The sequence below is a fragment of the Channa argus genome, chromosome 3 (genome assembly GCF_033026475.1).
Source record: "Channa argus isolate prfri chromosome 3, Channa argus male v1.0, whole genome shotgun sequence".
NCBI lineage: Eukaryota > Metazoa > Chordata > Actinopteri > Anabantiformes > Channidae > Channa > Channa argus.
Window position 1 is genome coordinate 18,911,682 of NC_090199.1, and position 19,219 is coordinate 18,930,900.

The following is a 19,219-nucleotide window of genomic DNA, read 5'->3' on the forward strand; positions in this document are numbered from 1 at the left end:
AAAAATAATCTACCCAGATTGTGCAACTGCATGCATTTTAATTGGCCACCCACAAGTTAGTTGCATCACGTAATATAGTGGCATGTGATGTTGTGGCAATTCTATTTTAGGATTTTCTGTCAGAACTTTGCCAGGTGTTTTTAATTAAACTAATAAATGCATGTTTTTTTAATGCAGTGTTGTTGAGTTGTCAAACTCTGCCTTAAGATTTTCAAAATGAACTCGCACAAAAGCACATGTAGTACACCTGTATGATGATGGGAAGAAGCACTATTTCTAGTTAGTGTCCAAAACCATTAACTATCGTACAGTGTAAACCAGCTCAGTGATCCTGTTTTTTTTCTCTGCCTTTATCCCTCTTATCTGTAAAAGTCAGCATGCTCTATGATGACACCCATCAGGAATGTATCTGGCCCACTTTACTTGACCTACTTGAGATTAAATCTGAGTGACAGGACAGATTTTCACACTCTAGCGTTGCTTCTTAAACAGTGAATCAGGAATTATTTAAGACAGAAGACAAAAGTATTTGTTTTTATTAGCTTGTTATTGTGTTTCTTCTGGGAAAGCAGTGTTGGAGTGGTTAGTGCTGCTGCCTCACAGCTAGAAGGTGGCCAGTTTGAGGGACTATGGCCTTTCTGTGTGGATGGTTCTCCCTTTGCTTGCGTGGGTTTTCTCTGGCTGGGTACTCCGATGTCCTCCCACAGTCGAAAGACATGCAAGTTAGGCTAATTGGTGACTCTGAATTGCCCGTTGGTGTGAATGTGAGTGTGAAGGGTTGTCTGTCTGTGTATGTCTCTCTGCGTTGGTCAGTACTCAACAGTGAAATCTACACAGCAACGTGTCAGAAAGAGCTTGTGATTTTGGGCACAGAAAAATGAACGTAAAGGAAGACATTCCAATTACTGTAGAAGCAAAGTCAGTTAAGAAAATAAAAACACGGAGGCTCCCCCAGCATGGTGGCAGACTGGAAGGTGGCTGATAATTGAACCTTAAAAGCAGGACTCTAAAGCAACTCAAAGGTTACATAAATAAATTGTTTTCCATATCAAATTGATACGGTTGGAATCATAGTTTTGAAGTATCAGGTTAGATACTGTAGGGGCACACGTGAGTTCAAAAACATATTGCTGTTGTTATATTGACCATACTTGTGAGGACAATAAACTAAATTAATATTCAATAGTATGGTTTCAGCCAAAAGTCTTATTCTCTTAACTGTAGCCAGTCATTGTGACTCATAAGAATGAATGAGTCCCAGAAATGTAAGGGATACAAGCAGCAAGAGCTTTCTAAAGCTTTCCAGACAAATGTAAAATGTACCATGTAGCCCAGAGGATTAGCTATTGTAGCTCACTGTATAAAATTCTGCTTAAAGCTATAGTATGAACATTACGCTACAACTGTGAAACTCAGAATTACTGCTCTCTCCTCTGCCCTGCTCTGTCTCCCTGCTTTCATACGGTTGTTTTTTTTTGTTTGTTACGCTCAAGTATGCTCTGCACAGCCCTTTAGGTGTTCATAGCTATCAATTCATAATAAATAATGTTACATTTTAGTAATCAAGCAGTCAATCGAGAAGTTGTGGCCTTTTAATGACTGCTCAGAAGGGCAAGCCTCACCCAAAAGCTTTTAAGAGTAAACATCTCTGCAACTGCTCTTAAATTAGCTTGTGTCACTAGTGGGTTCCTTCAGACCACTCCGAATGAACAATACCTTTACAAAAAATAAATAAGTAATTAATATCATTTTTAAAATAAATAAAGAGAAACTTGCCAGCTATCGAGTCCACACTGTTTTTTTTTTTTGTTTGTTTTGTTTTGCTTTACATGTGTGAGGCTGTCGGTTGTTTTTTTTTTTTTTTTTATGTAGCCATCATTTTACCAGTGTTGCATTTCCCAATAGTCAGAGAGCTGACAACAGCAAGAACTGAAGGCCATCAGTTTATTTTTCGAACTTACCTCTGTTTCAATAGGTGAAGACATCAAAATATTGAAGTGAAAAGACAAGTACTTACCTGGCAGGGCACATGCACACACACTCATGGAAACACACATCACCTGGGCAGTGAATCTGCTGTATCCCTGTAACACAATCGCATCGCATTCAGGGAGACTGTGTACGATCGATGGGTCGCCATGTTCCCTTGTAATCTATGAAGCAGCAGCCTGTCTGCCCATCTTGTCTTTAGTGTTGGGGGTTAGAGTACACACACACACACACACACACACACACACACACACACACACACACCTCTGTCCTCATCTAAATGTTTTTAGCTGAAAGAGGCTAGAAGAACTAAACATTTTTGGATGTTCAGCAACACACAAACCTCTTCTTCATTTATATTCTTTGAGTGAATTGTGCTGCAGTGCACTGCAGCAGTAACAGAGTTCTACACCAGCTCAAAACCACTCTGTTTAAATCAATACCATTTACCCCACTGTAAGAGAGCAGATACAGCATTACAACGCTTCAGGTCACTGTCTCCCCCAGACTACTAAAGACTACAACAGGACCTTTGCTCCTATAAAAATGATAAATAATCTGTTCAATGAGCTGATTAGAAATACAGTAGCAGGCTGGCAGTAGTATTTACCACTTTAAGCTCCAATTTACCAAGATAGCTGGTGAATGTATTGTGTAAATTATACAGTTTTTAAATTAAGCTACACAGCATGTCCCAGCAGTGACCATGATTACAGTCTAGGATGAGACTGAAGAGAGGAAGGAGAACACTATTATCTCACTGATCATAGTGATATGAAGCTAAAAATGAAGGATTTTCTACCTTCTCATAATAGAAAAGGTCCCTGTCAAACTACTACTTAAGCAGGTCATGGATTAAAACAAATCCAATTATTATCCAGGCTAAGTTTTACCTTTTGAGCATATTCAAGATGCCACATTTACATGAACCATAGAAACACAGCTGTTCATGTTCACACTATTTTCGCAAGATAAAGATTAGACTCTAAAACTGTCTGGGGTGAACATACGTGTGTAAAGGTTTTGGTTGAAAATGTATCAACGTTGGTGTCTTCAGTGCCAAATTGTTCTCTAGAGTCTTAATTAACTGGAGAGCATTGTCAATTCGGGTGAACTTTTGTTGAATAAAGACCATATCCCAACTGACACCTTCTTCAGGAGCAACCCAGGGTTTGTTGGGAGGTAAAGCGAATACCAAGTCTGGTAATAATAAGTCATCAAAGGCACCTTCAACTAAAGCTCTTTTACTGATATTGATGCAAGAATAACAAACCTATATGTAAACCTAGGTGTATGCTGTAGACAGAGTACAGCCAATATAACTGGATTTAAACACTCCATGCACTGCACACTCAGTAGCACTTATACTAACAGCAAGGGTACAACACAGCACCTAACTGTTGCTATGGTTTGTGTAGGGATGATGAGAGAGGCTGCAATGTGCCTACGGGGGTCCAAAAATAAAAGGAAAAGACACGGTTGTGCCCATTGGTCCTATTGGATAAATGTGTGTGTGGCACCTGGCTCTGAAAAAAGATAACCATGGCAACCTAGGGGCCATATTGATTATAAGAATCAATAAAGGACAGTTGTTGCTTTGACTTCCTGGCCTAATTAACACAAGTCATTATTCAGGTGCTGTACAAGCAGGAGGAAGAGGGGAGAAAGAGACACTGCAGAGGACTGCAGCGTGAGGCCACGCCTGTTCTTCACTCTGACAGTTTTCTACACCAGCCTTTTCTGGCCTGGTTTCAGCCTCATCTTTATACTAACGAGGCATGTGAGCTACAAATACGTGAAGTCAAGTCAAATAAACATATTCAGCTGCTAGAGCTGCACATCGGTGCATAAATTGTATTCCACCCACCGATTCCGTAAAATATTGATCTCAGATAACGAAGTCACATTCTCAACCTCACCCTCATGAAAACCATGGCTCAGCTACATTGTTAAGAGTTTTGGGGGGATTTAAAATGATTGAGCTTATCCAGCAGAAGAAAAAGAGACCTCTACAGAAAAAAAAGATATAAAGATGCTTTTCTGGTCTACACCAATAAATCTGCTGAGCCCTGTGGATCCAGTGATTTCCCCTACAAGGTATTTTTGTGGGGCATTCAAAGATGTGACCACACTGGCGTTTTTGAAATCCACATTAATTTCTATAAGAAGCTGCTAACTACCAAATCAGTTTCATACAGTTAAATCTTAATACATTTAGACACAAAATCCTGAAAAGGTCTAGCTAATTTGACATTATTTACATTTGACATCTTATTGTTTAAAATGTTATTTTGTAACCACATGGTAAAACAATAAAGAGGAAGGGATGCTGCTAGTATGTTGTTAGCCTACTAGCAATGCTAACTCTCATGGTTTAGGCTTACAACCCTACCCACAGCAATTGCTGTAAAGATGGATTTATGCTACACCACCAAATTAAAATAAACAAGTGTATGCAAATATTAAAACAGGTGCCATCCAACCCTCCAGAAGTTTTTTAGGCCCACATGATAGAGACCTAACTGATCATTGGCCAATCTGCTGCACTTACTAAACAAAAATGGCGCATGGTATAGATGAATGGAAAAAACTAAAAAGATACGCCCGATATGTTTTCTTGCTACATCGCCATTAAAATTTTCACCAAAAATAGTGCCTTTCCTGAAATGTAAAGCAAAAAAATAAAATCAAGAACCCACTGAATCACCTACCAATGCTCACACTGTGGTACTTACAGTGCAGAAGGCTATTAATTGAGAAGGGTGAACAGCTCTAATAAACAGAAGCGGCACAAGACCTTCTAACCATGGAGACCACAGGGGAAGGATGAGAGAACTAACATTGCACAGTGTCTATTGAAAGAAGTCTACTTACTGTGTAGCTTGAGAATATAAAATGAAAAAGGAACAATGAGAAAAAAACAGAAATGGAAGGAGGCGTTAAGGGTTTACCAGAAGAGAAAAGCATAAATATAATAATAAGAATATGAAATCACAGAGAAAACTATGCAGTTACTGAGACAGTAGGAGATGGAGCATTGTATGAAGGATACTCAAGAGAGACAATCACTGAGATAAGGTAACAGATGAAAAAAAGTCAGGGGAGAAGATGGCAAAAGGAAGGAGGGTGCAAGGAGAGGTAGACAGGTGATGGAAGAAAATTATGCAAAGAAGTGAACAGGGCACAGAGGAGACAGCAGCTAGTCCAACAAGTAGGAGATCGAGACAGTTCCCAGGAGAGAGAGAGTGAGAAAACAAAAAAAGTAAGAGCCAGAAATAGACAAGAGCACAGCAAAGAGAGCAGATAGTGAGACAGAATAAGGAGGGGAACTTAGAAAGGGGGGGCAGACAGTCACCCGACTGGGCAGGGCCTATACTGCAGAGAAAGAAGAGAGGGTGAGAAGATGAGAGTGCAAAAAAAAAAAAAAAAAAACCTAGGAAAAAAAACGATAGGGCTGGTGGGATGGATGCAGGCGAGGCAAGTCATGTGTGTGTGCGGTCTATGCAGAGACAAAGCAAGAGGATCAAATGAGAACCATTATCTCAGAACAGGAGCTGGATGACTGTCCAGTAAGCACCACATTACGTCAACATTCTCCAACACTGGTTCTGCTGGGACAATGACAGAGGAGCTGGTTTTCAAGATGACTTAGGAAGAGAGGAAACTATGGAGGAGGGAGAAAAGAGAAAGAGGAGTGAGACACAAATAATAGAAAACAGAAGTGATGGAGAATAGGGGATGGAGTAACAGAGGGGCAGGGGGAGGGGAAATGGAGAACCGGGGGGAGGGGTATAAGATAGGAAAAACTGAAAATGGAGGGTAAGAGAGGAGGATATGAGGGAAGGGGAAAGGGATGAAAAGCAGCAGAAAGGGGCACTCATGTTTAGTACCCACCATATCTGATTTACAGTATGAACTGCTGACATTATTCTACAAGTGGTACTTACAGGTGGGACAACAGGGAATTTATCAGGAGGCTTAGATTTGTCTGTCACTGTGTCACAGATATGTATCAATCAGCACAGGAAGTCAACAGCACAAACTCCACCGTGAGCAGCCTTAAAATAAAAATCGGATTTATTTACTGTTTTTAAGTCACATTGCGGACATTTAATGCAATTACCATATTAAGACTCACGGGTTTATTTAGTTATTCATGATCACAATATTTATGGTTTAAAGTGGTTGAGGACTTTGCAAAACATGAAAAAAATAAAATAAAAGGGGACAAAAAAAAAGACAAAAACACGTGAGGAAGAAGACTACAACAGATTGCCAACATATAAAAAGAGGATCAATGAGGTTCACAGATTGTCCTATTTCACACTTAAACAACAGGACAGTCTCGCTATAAAGGCACTGAGACCCATGAGTGGAGCTAAAAGTATAAAATGTGCCTTCCCTTCAACTCCTCTTTTACCTGTGGAGCATCACCTCATCAATATCCTCTGTCACCCAGGCTTAATGTCCCATGAAAAGAACACAGCCTTACCACCTTGAGGTCGGTTGTGTGTAGTTAGGATAGAGATGGATAGAGATGAATGAAATCAACTAACATAACCCCCATGTCTTTAAAATATGGGAAGAAACCCATATAGGCAAGTCACATCAACTGTCGACAGAATAAATGCCATTTGTATTTTCCTGTATGTGTAACTTTGTATATAAAAGTATAGTGTAAATACAGGAACGTGAAATCCACACTGAATTTACAAAAAGTTTATGATCAGCTACTATATGTAAGCAGACTCAAATAATTTGCAAATAACAAATAAAATGAAGATTATCATTGTTCCTTTTAAGAGAGATAAAACTTGTGTTTGCTTACTTCTAGAAAGAATGTTGAACTTCTAGCAGTCTGGAGTAAGCAGTTAGAAAGTATTACTTCGCATAAAACAGGAACTGAAAATGGAAAATAAAAATGCGAGCAGTCTAGGTCAACACGTGTTATTGTCCTTCAGTCCTTATTACTTGTCCGAACTACAAAAGGTTCTGTCCTACAGAAGAAGGATTGCAAACATTAGCCATGACAGCACTAATAAAATAGCAGAAAAACTTTAGAGAAGCAACTTTTTCTGTTTTTAAAGGAACGGTATTGGTGGGGATAAAGCCCAATGTCTAGTGTCGCTCATAAGTGTGCATTTGTTTCTGTGTTTTGTGTGTGTGTCTGGGCCTGGCTGGCATCTGCTCAACAGTTAAACAAACACTCTGCGCACCAAAGCGCTGTTGGGCGGGCCTTGGCAACAGCCTCATGTCCCAGATTACACTAACGTCTACCAGTCTACCTCAAGCACCTGCAGACGGCTCCTGTGCAAATACAATGAATCATACTTGTCAATCGACTACAATTGAATTTCTAATCAAATGCCACAGGCAATGTGGCAGGTTAACATAAGCACACTCGAGTTCAAAATGATTATTTGAAAGTGAGTGTTTCGACTAACACTTACTGCACTAAGTACATAATAAAAAAACAGAAATCCCCACTTTCATTACTCTAGTCTGCTCGGTAGCAAGCTACTGTAGCCACTGCACACTGCTGAAGGCCACTTCAAACCCGACACTAACTGTGTTTGTTCACTTATGAGCTACTTATGGTGAAACGATATGGGTAGAGAGACAAAGCAACAGGATGCACATTTCTGTGGAGATTTTATTACTGAAGCATGCGTTTTTGGACTCTTCTGTGATCATGAGCAGGGGATGCATCGTAGCTGACAGAAATCTGTGTGCTTCATAGACTTGACATAATTCAGCAGTCAAGCCTTTTAAAACAAAAAGTGTATCTATTCTGTAGGTCAGTGGGGGTGTGACCACACGTCGGTTGTTGAACGTACGGGAGCAGGATCAGGCTGACAGATGGGAGTCACCCTGTGGTCAGAGCATCCAGCACCTGCAGCGCTCTGCCTCCTCCCACCCCTTGTATTCAAATAGATTTTTACAGTCTCTCTCTCTCTCTCTTAAATGTCTTTTCTACTTGCTTTTAAAACAATTTTCACTTACAACGATGGATTTAATCCTTCTTCTATTGCAGCCATTAAGGAACCTAGTGAAATTGCCTAAGAGACTCATTTATACTGTAATGTATATATTGCACCTGAACCCCTTGTTTTTGTTCTACTAAAGGTGCATGAAAAGCTAGCCTAACTTACTGCCTTATCTTTTACAATCTGACTGACTGAGCAGATGTGTCTAAATGGAAAAGAACAACTATCATCAATAAAGGAGAAAGATGAAGGCCATAAAACCCCAATATTCTCCATGATCACTTTATAAAGCATCATTTATTAAATAAAACAATCAGTTAACTTGGAAAAACAAACAATTCATAACGTCCTATGTTAGTAGCAACTAAATTATCTTGAACGTCTTTAAAATGTCAGCAGTGACAGTAGTCACCAGAACTTATAAGCGGCCAAGTTAAATTCATTAAATACAAATCTCAATCAATCAATCAATATGATCTGCAGAATAATGATGCTAAGCTGAGGCCACCGTAATTGGGAAGATGAGAAAAAAAAAGATTTTATCCTAAGACAGCATGATAGTAGATGTTGTACCATTTTCATTGGGGCTTGCTTTCTCTATCTACTGTACAGTTGCGGTATGACCCCCCCAGCCCCTTCTCTCTCTACAGTACAGTCAGCAGTAGAGGTCAGTCCTGCTGCACACTCCCTGTCATAATTAGTAGTGTCTTCCCCTCCCTCCTCCAACAGCTCCACCCCCACAGAGCTTATTTTCCCCAAGGAGCTCATATTCTGGATGTCACAGCTCACCTTAACCCCTCTCCCCCAACACCCACCTTCTTAGGGAGCAGAAGCAGCACACCAGGCCTGTTCTTTCACCATACTGTGCATTTCTTGGTTTATAGTACAAAACATCTGGCAGCCTTAGCAGTGTGTTGATAAGTGTTTGAGTCACCCACAGACTGATAAACTAAGGATACACACTGCAATTATGTCGCCTGAGTCTGTCCCACAGCTAAATACCTGCTGCAGTTCACATTTGTCCTTGAATGAAAATATAAAAAGGTGGTGCTGCAGCAACAGGGTTCTTTGACTGAGGACTATGTCAGGCCCAAAGCAGGGAGTGAAATAAGGCATATTTTTTAATTTGCAGTTCAGATTTTTTAAGTGCTTAAAATAAAAGGGCAAGTCTAACTTCAAATCACAATAATAAAAAGAAATCATGCTAAGATTTTTGACACAAATAACACACACAAAAAAATATCACCTACTTCCAATTGTAGGTGTCATGGCAACAAAAGATCTGTGATGCTCACAAGTACAGAAAATGCTGCGTTACATGGGTTGTATGATTAAAACACAATAACTACTGCTACTACTACTATCAAAAGCATGTAAAACAAACATCAGGTGATGACGTCAAAAAGCAGAAACACAGTTGGACTGTAACCTTAGGCAATGATGTAATACTTAATTCACTCCTAACTTTCATTCCTCTATATGTTACTGTAATAGAACCAGGTGTATCTCATTTCAAAGACCAATACATTACAGGTCATTATTTAATGTTGAGCCCAGTGTAGTTTTTTCAGAAAATAAAATATTTTTTTCAACAATCAGTGACAATGCAACATACTGCATGTATGTACAACAAAGATACTGTGCATGTCCATTTTACGGAGAGAAGAAAGTACAGTGTTTCCACTGTCAGTCTAGCGTGTCAACTCTGGCTAACAAGTTTCTCTATGTGGAAGTCTCCTCATCACACTGTGCAAATGTTTAGGCACTTGATGCATTTAGATTCTTATTTGTCACACAATACCATCAGATGGGTCCCAACTTTCTTGGGCAGCACAATGAGCCACACATAAAGATACATAAAAACAGTTTTACAGTAGCATGACAATCAGATAGCTCGATAAACCGCACAGCCACTGGACAACACCTAGGCCCCACAAATGGACCAGTAGATTTTCTGACAATTCTACCACTCATGCTCATCATTACCAATATTGGGTAATATTTTTTTTAATTAATTAAATTATAAATAGTAATGAGTAATGAAGGAATGAATTGCTATCTCTAATGGACATCTATACTCCGTCCCTCTTTCTAGAGATATGAGATTTGAAAGGGTGAAAAATGTAATGAGTTACAGTAAAGTACTGACCTGCAGATATGTTTACATCTTAAAAATACTGCTGTAACTTAAGCCCATCCCACTCCAGACAATTTTAGAGTGAATGACAAAGTTTTAGTGAACCAGAGCCACTTCATTAGGCTTAGCCAGAAGCAGTTTTGCTCATTATTCCCCAAAACACTTGTGCCAGAGCTGTATTTTCATTAGGTATCACCATAAACCAACACTGTGTTGTCTGCCTGTGCCGGCATGTGTTAAACAGCACAGTGCAGTTATTGTTTACTTAGAAGCCAAGGACAGGCAGAAACTTCTCTCACACTAAAATTTGTTCCTCTTCCAAAACAGTGGAGTGAGTTATATAGATAAAACACATTATTGTATTAATATATAATGTCACAAACATGTATACTTTCAGGAAACAAATATAGGAAAGGAAACCATCAATGAAATGACTAGGCAGAAGTTTCTGTTTTTGTCTGAGCCACAATATCTGTGATACTGTGATGTGCATTAAAGTGCCAACGTGCACTAGCAAAAGTGCAACTAGCAAAAAAAAAAATGCAGGTTAATAAAAACCTAAATATTACTAGTTTATCTAACTAATTGGTATAAAAGAGAGCAAGTTGAAGCCAGAGCAAAATTTAAAAAGTTCAGCAGAGGTAGGCTACATGTATAAATTGGTCAAACTGTGATATAGTGCATATTACTGAAAATGTATAATTTATGATCATTTGCCCAAAGCATAATTTAATTTGTTTACACAGGAAATGACTTAAGCTGATGCTATTTCAGCAGCAATTATCTTTTGAGTGTCTGTAACAGAACAAGATATATCGATTTTTGTTTTTTTATTTTTTTACACAGCATATTATATTTTGCAACACAAAAAGATTAGGAGCATAATTTGTACTCCCTTTTCAGTTGCTGAAAACACTTCCAAATGGGGTATGTCCTCTGATCTAAAGCAGCTATGTGTTACACTGATGTTAAGGTTTTTACGGAGCCTGCATGATGCAGATAAACTTCCTTCTCAGCCATATTTGCTGATTTTTTTATGAGCTTAGTCTTCATTAAGTTGTCTACTACAGTTTTATACTGGTTCTAACAAAAACGGTTTAATGACCTCTTTCTTTAAGCCAGAAGAAAAAGGAAATGAGGAAAATTTATAACAGCAAAGGAGAAATATTTACTCTGAATGGCTGACTTTTAATGCAACCTAATGAAACAACAAAGACATTAAGAATACATTAGAATGACAATGTTGGATCAAGTAGAATTTGCACCTAATGACTGTTGCTGTACTCCTATTAAAAATCAAAGTTTTGATGTGAAATTGCTAGTTTAATTGATCTTAAAGAGTTTAGGCATCAATTTTTCTTCCACTCTCTCTAAAACAAACATTTTAAAGGATTAGCCACCTGCAGAATAAATACAAGTCAAATTTTTGTGGAAATCAACTTGAAGCTATTCATCTTTGCACACTGCAGGAAGTAATCATAAATAATTGATAAGAATCTTCACCAGGCACTCAGGATATATGCAACTATAGTAAGACACAAGGTCTGCTGAGATAGGATATGTAGTGTAGACAGAAAAACAAAAAGAAATCACATGGTTGTGCATGTACACACACACACACACACAAAATGAAATCCATACACATGCACCCTGGCCTTCACTCGATCCTTTGGGGACAGAGCTTAGTAATGACACAGCATTAAAACATCCACGTGTAGTGTAAACATCAGTCTCATTGTTTAACCGAGCTTTTGTTGCAACAAGGGTTGAATGACACCATGACCAGAACTTTACTTATTGATGCATAAAGACAAAGCAAGACCACATTGGGAACTAAAGCAGGCTTCTTCTAGCCCAATCCACTCTCTTTAAAAACAGCTTGTATGGGCTTGTTCCAGACAAATTCTCCCTTAAACCCTGTGACCTTTTTCACAAAACCCACCAAAAAAAAAAATATTAAAAAAAAAAAAAAAAAAAAAAAAAAAAAAAAAAAAAATCAAGAAAAGCTCAAAAGATCTTTCAGTTGAAAGTAACATTCACCCTTTGAAGAATGAAAGGGGTGATTAATTAATCAGGAATGATTAAATGTACAGTTAGCTGTATCCTCAAACAGAACCAGGCATGATTATTTAAAGTACTGTTATTCATCTGTGGGCAATTTTATTATTATAAAAAGTTAAACCTTAAATTGGACAATCACTTTCTATTGCAGCATTGGAGGGTTAACAAACCAAACTAACTATTTATCCAAAGCATCCCCCACTTGTAATGGGTCAACATTGTCAAGTTGATAATTTGCTATTGTAGTTTCCACTCACTGTCATTATTACCTCCATTAAGAATGATGCAATAAAACAAACACCATTGAGTTTTCTGACTGTATATTATATGCCCTGATTACCTAAAATTATAATTAGTCACTTAGCAGACATTTTTATCCAAATTGACTTGCAGCAGACACTAGGGACAATTTTAGTGTCCAATGTCCTGCCCAGGGACACATGTAGCTATGTGGACCTGTAATCGAACCACTTACCCTGGTTTGTGGATGACTGCTCTACCAACTGAGCTACAGCTGCCTATCTTTAAATTTCTGCACTTCATGGCTTTAAAGAAGGCCCAAAGATCACTATGTGGGCTCCTGTAGGTTTCCTATGATAAAAGAATTAGAAGGTTTTGGTCTGGGACTGGATAGACAAACTGGGTCTTTGACATTTTAAAAATGCCAAATGTCTTGTCTGATCATTTACATTACATTTAGTCATTTGCCAGATGCTTTTATCCAAAGCGACTTGCAAGTGAGGTACAAGGCAAGCAAAAGTCTAAATCAAGGAGCAAGCATACCAGCAACTCAACAGCCAAAAATATTACTCATACTGATACACAACACAGGAAAGCCTGAAATGTGTTTGATAAGCTGGTACCAGCAACACCAAAACTCAATAACGACTTACTGAAATACTTTAATTAATTTTAACCAATCAATTAAGGAGCAGTTTATTTCAGCCCTAATGTGGAAAATTAGAGTAATGTAACACACCTAACATGCATTACTGCTAAAACTGGTAAAATATCATTACTTAACACTATCAGGTTTCTTCTCTTTATTTGTAAGTTAATAGCGGTCTGCCCAGCGCCATCACTGACGACATGCACAATATGTATTTAAGATGAGCAACTGAGACATTGATTGAAAAATAATGGTTTCCCTGTCATGTGTGTTAGTGCTTGATCTCAGGTCAAGGCACACCCAGCTGAGGAAGTAACCTGGCTAACAGCAACCCGCACCTGCCAAAGCCAGTCACCGAGTACAGAAAGCTGCTACCTGGTCGGCCAGTCAGTGGGTAGCTGGAAGTCGTCGGGTGGAACAAATTTGAACAAATTTGTCCAGCACTAGCTTGGTAACAAGAGGGTGTGAGCTAAACTGCTAGATAGCATGTGTACTTGTACGCTAGCCAGTTAGCCAGCTAGGTTATGGCTTTTAGGCAGATGGATTAGCGGAACCTCATCCTTGACTGACAAACAGTGAACCTCCAGTCACCGAGTAAACAGTGTGCACGTTAACGTTAGCTGGTATGTGGTACCTTTGTCTCCCTGATGTCCTGCTTTCCTCCTTCAGGGTACCATTGGACGCGCACAAATCCCCTACCGAGAGGCCGACTCGGGGTGTCCACAGCACTTTCAGTGTCCGAACCACACGCGACTCGTCCTCCTCCTCCCCCACCACTACCACCCCCTCCGCCGCCGCCGCCTCTCCCTCCGCCATCGTCGAGGTCTGAATCAGAGTTGAAATCCTCCTCGCCGTGAATCATTCGTACGAGACCATACCGGACTGAACCACGATACCGCCCGGAGACCAGGTCGTGGGAAAAGAGCAGCCGCTGGGACCCATCTGCCGTGGGAGAGAGAGTCATGGATGGAGGCTCTGAGACTGGGCTGGCTACGGGAGAGAGGCCCGAGGTTGGGGATGCCGCTGCGTCTGTTGTGGCCGCTGCGTCCGATGCTACGGGCTCCGCCATCGCTGCTGTTGTCAGGGAGTGATGCTAGAGCGCGAGGATGACGGTGGAATGAAAAAAAGTGTAACCTGGAAGCAGCGGAGTGCACGTGTGTACGTCGTTACGGCGAGCTGCGTGCGCAGTGTGACAACGTCACTACGCAGTACACCCTGTCACCACCCAACTGCAGTGTGAGCCACAAGGAGTGGGAACGGGTTCAGCACTTATGTATACAATTTTCAAATCTTATTTTTATTTTAAATAAAATATGTCAAAAGTATGTCAGCCTATTAATATTTTATTTATTTGATTATAGCCATGTAAAATCAGTTAAGTTCATTCGTTTTGGGTGTATTAAGGACTCGAGAAGAAATATATATTTGACTATTCACGCTGTTGTATCTATTACTATGTTTTATTCATTTTTTTAAAATGTTATTCGACATACATTTTTATTCAAAATGTACATTTGTGAATTTTGACCTTTTTGAGGTGCAAAGTTCTTTCCATTTTTTACAACTGTAGTAAGTTAGGTTAAGCAACTTCAAAGCAGTCGGCGTCTTTTCGGCAATGTATCGCCTTATTACTGAGCATGCAATTAATGCCACATAGTTATGCATTTAAAATAATAACAATAAACGCAAAGCGTCAAAACGTTAACAAAACCAAGATTATTAAACTTAACACTGCAAAAAATAGTAAATAGAATGTATATAATTTTCTTTGTGACGAATAATCCATTTTTTTCCGGACATATCGCATAATTTGTAACCACCAACATGAATAGCTGCAATGTATGGGATTTAAAGAAAATAATTTTCTGTAACTTCTGTAACACATTTCTAACTTTAATTTTAATGGCTATAATATGTTTTACAGGCAGTCTGGTATGAAATTGGTCCTCATACCGAGAAAAAACTTTGCCAAGTTTACGCTTGTGTTTGTCTGGAAAACATTATTCCAGCCTTGTACTAACCCTGACAAGGAATTCACTTGCTCTTTGTTAGTTTGTTTTTAACTGATCACTCGCTTGCCTCCTAAACACAAATGATTTTAAAACGCAGTGATTTTCTATAAAAACGGGAACATTAGATGCTTGTTTTAACTTTTTAAACACTGAGTAGGTGACAAACAAACTCCTACACATCCTGTAATCCTCTTACAGGTCTGGAAAATAAAGCGTGGAAAACGGTGAGCTCGATTTAAAGGGACAATGATAGTTATCTTTAGATAAATCTGACCCTCTTCGAGTCCAGAGCCACAAGTTAAGCAGCTACAGCGCAAAAAAGTCAGTCTTCTCAGTGTGAGAACACAGATTGACGCCGACACAGCAAAAAATAGTTGGTCACCCAGCACGCTTCGGGATTAAAACCAACCGCCCCGTGCGCCCCGATGGTATAAATGCCGAAGCGCGACACTCAGTGCTCACCCTTCAAGCACAGTCCTGTGTCACACGGATCAGCCTTTTAGAGAAGAAGACTCTCGTGTCAAAGTTCATCCCAGTCAGAGAGTACAGTCTCAGTGCAATATTCTTTAGTTTGTCACTCAAACGTTTGCGGAGGCATCATGGCTTTGTCGGTGGTGAGCGCTGCACCGTTCCTGAAGACCCTCCACATGCGCTCTCCGGTCCTGCAAGGACGCCGCCACACGCTGCCAGCAAGCGAGTTCCGATCCCTTAGTCCCGAGGATGCCATCAGTGTGTTTGAGATTGAGAGAGAAGGTAAGCAGACTCATTTCCTCATACTTTACTTTGGGTTTCCTTGTTAAGCCCTGATATTCCCTAAACAGCTATAGGACGTTTCCTTAGTTTTAAGGGGGGAAAAAAAATATTTCATTCAGATTAATGTAACAGTTCATTCACATGTTGGCTATAACAGCCTCATCTCACTAAAACTATGTCTAAAGACAATTTAAGGCCATTTATTAACAAACTACTCTTGCTCAATAAGTTTAATAGTCTTTTTCTAAATTATGTTTTCTACACCATAGGGTGCAGTCAAAAGTTTTTATTTTTTTGGTCCTTTCAGTTTATCCCGTGAGTTCAGGGGCGCCACAGTGGATCGTTGTTCGCATGTTGATTTGGCACAGTTTTTACGCCCGATGAATTTCCCTCCCCAATTTTTACCGGGCTTGGTATCGGTCTTGGATCGGCACTGCACAGCTGGGGATGGGAATGGGTGATCTCACTATCAGAATGGGCTGTTAGGGGTTCAGTGTCTTGCCCAGAGATACTTCGACATGTAGGCAGGATCGGGATCGAACTACTGACCCCTTGGTTCGTGGATGATTGCCTTATCAACTAAACTCTTGGCCGCCCCATAGACTGGTCTAATAGATAATCAAATTACTATAAGTTCAGGTAGCTTTAGCCTTGAAAACATCATTGGCCGAAAGCCCCCATATCCTTCAAATACGTTTTTCACACATTCAGCACTATATGAGACATCATGCTCATGTGTTTGTCATCCAGCCTTGTATGTATGAGCACAATGACTTTTCTCCTCCTCCACACAGCATTCATCTCAGTGTCTGGTGAGTGTCCTCTCCACCTGGACGAGGTGCGTCACTTCCTCACCCTGTGTCCTGAGTTGTCTCTTGGCTGGTTTGAGGAGGGACGTCTGGTGGCTTTTATCATTGGCTCACTGTGGGACCAGGAAAGGCTTACCATGGTAAGACCAAAGGGCACTAGGCTCTGTGAGACAAAGGAAAGTGGACATACAGTCTGGACTTAATTTAGACCTTTGTAATCATGGTCTCTTGCAATTTTCACTACATCCCATGTTTTCTGGTAAAGTACTGTTAAGGGCCAACAGCACATAAAAGTGTTAATCTATCCAAATAGTTCTACGCTTCTTCTCTTTGTTTCCAGGATGCACTGACTCTTCACAAACCCCATGGGACCACCGTCCACATCCACGTCCTGGCTGTCCATCGGACGTTCCGCCAGCAGGGCAAAGGCTCCATTCTGATGTGGCGCTACCTGCAGTACCTCTGCTGCCTGCCCTATGTCCGCCGTGCTGTGCTCATGTGCGAAGACTTCCTGGTTCCCTTTTACCAGAAGTCAGGTTTCAAGGTGCAGGGCCCCAGTGAGATCACAGTGGGGCCCCTCACCTTTATCGAAATGTCCTACTCAGTCAGGGGCCATGCCTTCATGCGGCGTAATAGTGGCTGTTGAGGACAGAGGGACTCTGTGTGGATTCTCCTGGTTATCAGAGGCGGTTGTGGTTTCTCTTTTGGAAAAAAGATGACGGGATGTCGGAGAAAGCTTCTTGCCCATGAGCCACCAGTGCGATGATGGAGTCTGCAGAGCGGGATGAAAACAAAGAGCAAGCATCCAGCTGCCAGCAACAGCTGTTTTGGACTAAAATAAAAAGCATGTTTGTTTGCATTTTACAATGTCTACAACATAAAAATTGCATCAATAGTGAGAAGTCCTGACAGAATGAAAGAACCAATTTCAAATTTCAGTTTTGTATAAAATTATTTTCATTTTAGTAAATGCTGGACATTTATTATCATATTCAGTATAACACAGCTGCCTTCTGTGTCATCTCGTTCATGTGATTTCTGGCTTTTAGTCATTGTAGTTTACAGCATACTTCTAATAGTGACTTTGGAAAATTATTGTTGTTCCACTCTTAGTGCAACTACCAACACCAAAGTAAATTGTTCATCTTTAATGACCATAGAATCAAATGATCTAAAGAGGAGGGACATCAGCAGATGATTGTGTGTGAACTAATGGACTTTATCAGACCATCACCAGTGGTTTCAGTGGCTGTTAGAAAAGCTTGTGGCAGAACTGTAAATGTGTTCAGAATGTTTGGGATGTACTGTATTTGAATGTCTTTTTCACAGCAAATATGGCTTTAATCCAATATAACGGAGTATTGTATATTACCAGTATAATTAGTATAAGTGCTTTCAAGATAATTCCTTGATATTATTTCTTGGTCTCCTCCTACCATTTCCCTTCTAGACACCTCTGCCTCCAAAAATCTTGAATCATGACCATTTTTTGTAATGTTTTGTTCATGAAGCAATAAAGGTTTTATTTTCTAGAATATTTGCTTTTGGGACCTCTCATTTCTAATTTTTTTTAGGAACACTATAAAGACTGGAATATAAGATTCTGGACGTTGGAGTCACAAGTTCTGAAATCTTAAAGGCCTACTAATAAATGCAGTTTTTAAATTATATTACATCATCTTTATATTTCTATAAATGATAAAGCTTTCATGTTCTGTTATATTATCAACTACCTACGTTCTCTTTTAGGGTTAAAGCTCACACAGTTTTTGTTTCTGAGGTGACAATAAAACTTCACATATAGACTATTATTATTATTACAGTGGCATTTATTTTGACACGACTGCATTAACACATGCAATTCACATATAAAACTAAAGTAGAAACCAAACACTACCCTCATCATGAACTGAAATCCATTTTAAATCTTTCCTTTTTAATCCCATAAATAGTCAATGGCTTAGATTATTTGGTCCTGGGGCAAACACAGTCGTGTGACTGTTGTGTGCCGTAATGTGCCGTCATGTGCTGTCATGTCTGAAGATGTGGGTTGTTCTGGTTTACACTCTCACATTTAAGAAAGCACAGTAAAGTATTTAGTTTAAAGGAGGTGGATGTCATTGTCAACGTTGCTCTTTGCCCACTTTTTGTAAGGGGGCAGAGTCATGTGGCTTGGAACAGGTGTCCTTTACTTGGTTAAAAGTGGCTTTCCAACAATGGAACTTCTCTACATGTTTTTTTAACAACACCAGATGATCAGTGAGTCAGCACCATAGACTAACTCACATAATCTCATAACTCACTTAGTACTTCACATAATCCTCCACACAACAGTCTTTACTGTGGCTTTCCTTTCAGCTGGGGTCAGCACATGCCAGAAACCTGAACAACAAACTAGATCCGATTTAACCTTTAAAGCTGCAATGTGAGAACTGTATTACTGCAGGTGTGAGGACTACATACTGTTAGATTTGACAGGAACAGCAACAGTTTACTGCAACTTACAGCAAGTGGGTAATAGACTACAGCCAAAACAACCAGCTGGTAAAGAAAAAAAAAAAAAAAAAAGTACAAATCTGTGT

The 19,219-nt window shown here is 39.7% G+C and overlaps 2 protein-coding genes across 5 annotated transcripts in view; one reads left to right on the forward strand and one right to left on the reverse strand.

The window, feature by feature from the left end:
* The window catches only part of ube2o (ubiquitin-conjugating enzyme E2O), a 32,214-nt gene extending 18,082 nt beyond the window's left edge, over positions 1–14,132 (reverse strand). For 2 of the 4 annotated variants that reach the window (XM_067497588.1, XM_067497587.1), the window contains exon 1: positions 13,698–14,132. In XM_067497588.1, the coding sequence (XP_067353689.1) occupies positions 13,698–14,132 (435 nt within the window). The other 2 variants (XM_067497590.1, XM_067497589.1) reach the window with 2 other exon arrangements.
* A 286-nt stretch (positions 14,133–14,418) lies between these two features.
* Positions 14,419–18,307, forward strand: aanat1 (arylalkylamine N-acetyltransferase 1). Its single transcript, XM_067497596.1, has 3 exons — positions 14,419–15,828; positions 16,623–16,777; positions 16,978–18,307. Exons 1-3 carry the CDS (start codon positions 15,675–15,677, stop codon positions 17,281–17,283), a joined length of 615 nt encoding a protein of 204 aa, XP_067353697.1. The 5' UTR covers positions 14,419–15,674; the 3' UTR covers positions 17,284–18,307.
* Positions 18,308–19,219: the final 912 nt, after the last annotated feature.

Bases quoted from the DNA above. Each gene is read 5' to 3' on its own strand.
- aanat1 (XM_067497596.1), top strand. From the start codon at position 15,675: ATGGCTTTGTCGGTGGTGAGCGCTGCACCGTTCCTGAAGACCCTCCAC. The intron at 15,829-16,622 runs GTAAGCAGACTC...TCCTCCACACAG, and splicing joins GTTTGAGATTGAGAGAGAAG to CATTCATCTCAGTGTCTGGT. The intron at 16,778-16,977 runs GTAAGACCAAAG...CTTTGTTTCCAG, and splicing joins ACCAGGAAAGGCTTACCATG to GATGCACTGACTCTTCACAA.